Here is a 5000-nt window from a genome sequence, read left to right on the forward strand (position 1 = left end):
GGATTGCAACCTGTTTGTCATTCACCCGCCAGCTTCATTTAGTGCCCTGAGTGCCAAACACTCGTCAAAGGCTGTTCACCGAACCCCGTGGGACAGGCAGGTAAAGAAGTGCAGCATCCTGCCATACAGGGTGGGTTGTGTGAGGCACTTACACCTGTGAATCTGTCTGTGTTACGTAACACTGGTGTCAGGAGTGGGATAAAATAGGCGAACAGTGATAAAAGTGAGTAAGTCCTTTGTACCGGTGGAACGCAATGGCTAACATGGCGGACGACAAGACAGAAGGCACGCAGGAAATGGCGAAAGAGCAGATAGTGTTGTCTACAGGAGAGGCAGCAGGTACACCATCCCCTGTCGCAAAAGGGGTGGATTTGGACACCGTAATTCGACTGTTGGCACAAACGAGAGACCATAGAACAACAGGCAGCGCAGGCCACAGAAGAGAGAGCGCAGCAAGCAGCACAGCAATTGCAGGCAACGAGTGAATTGAAGTACACACTGAAGGCAGAGCTGGATGCGATGGAAACACGGGTGAGAGACTATACCAATGATGTTTGTGCTCGTGTAAAGTGGAAGGTGAAAAGGGAAGTGGAGGAGCCACTGCAGGCCATGAAACACCAGCTGGCAGCAGTGACAAGGGATGTGGAGGCCTATCGGCAAATGATGGCTTAAAGGGCGCGGCTGTAGAGGTGTTTGAGCACTTGACCGCCGCCCAGATGCGATCGTATGCCTGTGTAGTGAGGGCCTTACAACGCCGCTTTGGCCGTCGCCAGCAGCCAGAGGTATACCGCGCTCAGTTCAAGACACGGACAAGGAGGCGGGATGAATCCCTTCCACAGCTGGCACAGGATATCGAGGTGCTGGTGCGTGTGGCATATCCAATGGCCACAGAAGAGACCAATGACATGCTCGCCAAGGACAGCTTTGTGGACGCACTAAATGACAAACAGCTTCAGGTCCATGTGAAGCAAGCAGGGCCGCACGACGTACAGGAAGCATTGGTGCGTGCAGCCGAATTTGAGGCTTTCTTGCTCACCGCCACGCCAAGCTATTACAGGGGAGAGATGACACGTAGCCCGCGCCACATACATGTGAGGAGGACCCTGGCTGAAAGATCCCCTCCCTCAAGGAGAACAAACCCTGATGGCTTCCAAGGCATTTGCTGGAGGTGTGGACTGAAGGGACACAGGAGGAACGAGTGTACTAGTGGTGCTGCCAACAGTTCTCGCTCGACAAAGGATCACCGTCGCCCCATCTTTCACCCTTGTTGCAGGGCATGTGGAGATCAGGATCACTCAACCAAGGAGTGCCAGGAACTGGGGCAGGGAAACATGGTCCAGCTGGGAGAAGGGGCGGCTGCCCAGCAAGACACCATGTCGCCCCAGTACACGTAAGATATCGGCAGGTGGCAGCGCCCACAGCCATGAGAGTGGCTGGCAAGATCAACAGGCGCCCTGTGGAGATGGTAGTGGACACAGGATCAGAGCTGACATTTGTCAAGAAAGATCTGATTGCATCCCGTGGTGTATCCAAGGCTAGTCAAAAATTATATGGTGTTACTGGTGATTGTGTACCTATGAGAGGCCCAGTATGGGTGAGCTTGAATGTGGGTAACATGACAGAACGTTTACCAGTGTTTGTAGCCGAGATGGAGGATCCCTGCTTGCTTGGGCTGGATTACTTGGCACGTGTGGAGGCGTGTGTGGATCTCCAAAGAGGGAGGATGACAGTAAGAGGCCATGAGGTGCCTCTAATCCTGGGAGAACATGCCCCAGTGGCACAGGTAAAGCCGAAGCAAGGGAGGAAACAGGAGAATGTGAGCAGGCAACATACTCGGAATAAAGCCATGTGTGCAGTTACCAGACTCACATAACCCACTACCATTTTATTTCGTGTTGCAACACAAAACACCCTGCAGTCACAAGGAAAGGAGGCCAAGCTAGTTGCACAACAGGAAACAGTACCGAGCCATCTGGAGGACCTGGTGCAGCGGTGTCAAGCAGATGCTTGGCACCGCTGCTGCAGGCAAGAAGAGTGCGGCAGTTGCTTAATCAGTTTGCAGATGTGTTTAGCCGGGGATATATGGACTTGGGACGCACCTCGATGGTGAAACATCACATTTACACCCGTGATACCCCTCCCATCAAGCAGCCGCACCGTCGAGTACCACCAGCAAAAAGAGAGGAGATGCAGTGCACAATACAGATGGCAGAGGCTGGGATTATAGAACGTTCAAACAGTTCTTGGTGCTCCCCGGTGGTACTAGTGACAAAGAAGGACGGCAGCAAGCGTTTTTGTGTTGACTATCGAGCGCTGAACGCTGTCACCGTCACCGATGCCTACCCCTTGCCTCGCATTGATGACACCTTGGATGCGCTCACCAAGGTTCAATGGTTCTCCACACTGGACCTTAAAGCTCAGCCCCAAGAAATGCACCCTTTTTCATACGGAGGATGACATTCCTGGGTCACGTGGTGGGCAGACAAGGAGTGCGGACGGACCCATTGAAAGTGTCAGCAGTGGAGGGCTGGCCAGTGCCAGGGACTGTTGCCGAGCTGAGAAGCTTCTTGGGACTGTGCACATATTACAGGAGATTTGTGCAAGGCTTTGCCACCATAGCCGGCAAGATGGCCAGGAGTACGTGGTAGCCTACTACTGTTGCAAGTTTTCCAAGCCTGAGAGAAATTATTGCGTCACTCGCAAGGAGTTGGCAGCCGTGGTGAAGGGACTCTCCCACTTCCACCACTACCTATATGGGGCACAGTTTACAATCCGTACAGACCATGCTGCCCTGAGATGGTTAAAAGACCTTGAAAGAGCCAGAAGGCCAGTTAGCAAGATGGCTTGGGAAGCTGGAACAGTACAATTACCAGGTGGTGCATCGTGCTGGGCGTGTTCATAGCAATGCTGATAGTCTCAGCCGCCGCCCTTGTGAGCCTGATTGTAATCACTGTTTCCGTCGCGAGTCTGAGATCACTTGTCGGAGGTTGGTGGTTAGTGAGAGTATAGCAGAGGCCGATGAGAGATGGAGGGAGGACCAGCAGAAGGACCAGGACCTGGCACCAGTTATACAGTGGCTCGAAGCAGGCAAGAAACGGCCACAGTGGGAGGCTGTATCCCCGGAAAGCCCAGCAACCAAGTTTCTTGTGGATCAGTGGGAGGCATTGCGCCTGGAGAATGGCGTATTGCAGCAGAGTTGGGTGGATGCTGCTACCGGAAAGCAACAGTGGTTAATAGTGGTACCACTGTCTCGGCGTGAGGGACTGCTGAAGGAGGTGCACAATGGGAAGACCAGTGGCCACTTAGGGATCAAGAGGACAATGGAGAAGCTGCGGCGGCGCGTGTACTGGGTTGGCCTGCGACAGGATGTCCAGAAGTGGTGATGGACTTGTTAGGTGTGTGCAGCAAAGAAGGGGCCTGCACAGAAGACACGTGCACCTCTATAACTGTAACAGGCTGGGGCACCCATGGAGCGCATGGAAGTGGACATCGCTGGGCCCTTTCCTTGCACTGAAAGGGGAGACAAATATATTTGTGTGGCCATGGATTATTTCTCCAAATGGTCAGAGGCTGGTGCCCTTCCCAACCATGAAGCAGAAACAGTCGCAGAATTCCTGGTGACCCAAGTCTTCTCCCGCTTTGGGGTCCCAGGGGAGTTACATTCAGACCAGGGCCGGGAGTTTGAGAGTCGGGTCTTTAGGGAGTGTTGTCGTCTCCTTGGGATCCACAAGACCCGGACCACACCCCTGCGGCCCCAAAGTGATAGCATGGTGGAGAGGTCAATGCCACCCTAGTCACCCAACTAGCCAAGTATTGCGAGGAGGACCAGCATGACTGGGATGAGTGGGTCCCGTACATGCTGATGGCATATCGTGCAGCGGAACACGAGGCCACGGGGTTCACGCCCTCACGCCTGATGTTCGGCCGTGAGATCCGCCTCCCAGTCGACCTCGCAACAGGAAAGCCGCCGGACGAAGGATTGCCCGTACCGCACACCGAGTACGTAAGGACCCTGCATCGCATGTAAGAGACCAGGCACCGAGCAAGTCAGCACCTCAAGATAGCAGGACAGGCGATGTGGCGGCGGTATAACGAACGGGCCAGGGACGCAGTATACTCCCATGGGGATCAGGTGTGGTTTCACAACTAAACAAACTAAACAACGCAGAATGTGTAACGTTAGACAGAAAGATAAGAGAAGACTGTATCAGAGGATCGTTATTATTCTTTGAGCCGAAAGAATTGTCACCGAATAGCGTTGACGGCATCCCTGCAAGAGCCCTCCCATCATTACATCTTAGTATTCTCGTTTCTCCATCTTAAATTCTTGCTATTTTTTGGAATTGTAAATGCGTCTTACAAATGATAAAGACTGGGTAATAATAAACAATGCTAATAACACAGCGACGAATGATAATGATAATACATTAAAGAGGAGTGGCTGAATAATCAGTGTGATGAAATCGGAAGGCTACAGAATATAGACACCCGGGTTATATACGATAAAATAAAGGGAATTACTGGAACTAAGGAAAGAGGAGTGAAACAACGTTGGGAGGAATATACTTATGAATTGTTTAATGGTGATAGAGAACCATTTGAAGTAGCAGACGATACTAAGGGGCCTTAGATATTGAAGAGAGAGGTAGAAGCGGCAATTAAATCCATGAAAAATGGGAAAGCTGTAGGAGAGGACGGAATAACTGTGGAGATGATAAAGGAAGAGTGGGGAGTAGACGTAGTTACAAAACTGGCTAATAGGCTCTATGACACCGGCCAGATACGAAGTGCAATGCAACAGTCAACTTTTATTACAATACCAAGGAAATCGGGTGCAATGGAGTGCAATAAATTTAGAACTATAAGCATTATTAGTCAGTTAGAAAGAAAATAATATTAAGAAATGTAATGAACAGAATTCGGAACAAGATTCTGCCAGAGATTGCAAAAGAACAATACGGTTTTACGAAGGGAAAAGGCACAACTAACGCAAAGCAATT

General features: G+C 51.3%; 1 protein-coding gene across 1 annotated transcript; it reads left to right on the forward strand.

The window, feature by feature from the left end:
* Positions 1–2453: 2453 nt before the first annotated feature.
* On the forward strand, positions 2454–3383 carry LOC138867449 (uncharacterized). Its single transcript, XM_070143272.1, has 2 exons — positions 2454–2637; positions 2824–3383. The coding sequence occupies exons 1-2, from the start codon at positions 2454–2456 to the stop codon at positions 3381–3383; spliced, it is 744 nt and encodes a 247-aa protein (XP_069999373.1).
* Positions 3384–5000: the final 1617 nt, after the last annotated feature.

This window comes from Penaeus vannamei, chromosome 30 (assembly GCF_042767895.1).
Source record: "Penaeus vannamei isolate JL-2024 chromosome 30, ASM4276789v1, whole genome shotgun sequence".
In the NCBI taxonomy this organism is placed as follows: Eukaryota; Metazoa; Arthropoda; class Malacostraca; order Decapoda; family Penaeidae; genus Penaeus; species Penaeus vannamei.

Excerpts from the sequence above, each read along its gene's own strand:
- LOC138867449 (XM_070143272.1), top strand. The coding sequence starts at position 2,454 with ATGACATTCCTGGGTCACGTGGTGGGCAGACAAGGAGTGCGGACGGAC. Across the intron at positions 2,638-2,823 it reads AGCCGGCAAGATGGCCAGGA|AAGGCCAGTTAGCAAGATGG; the intron begins GTACGTGGTAGC and ends TGAAAGAGCCAG.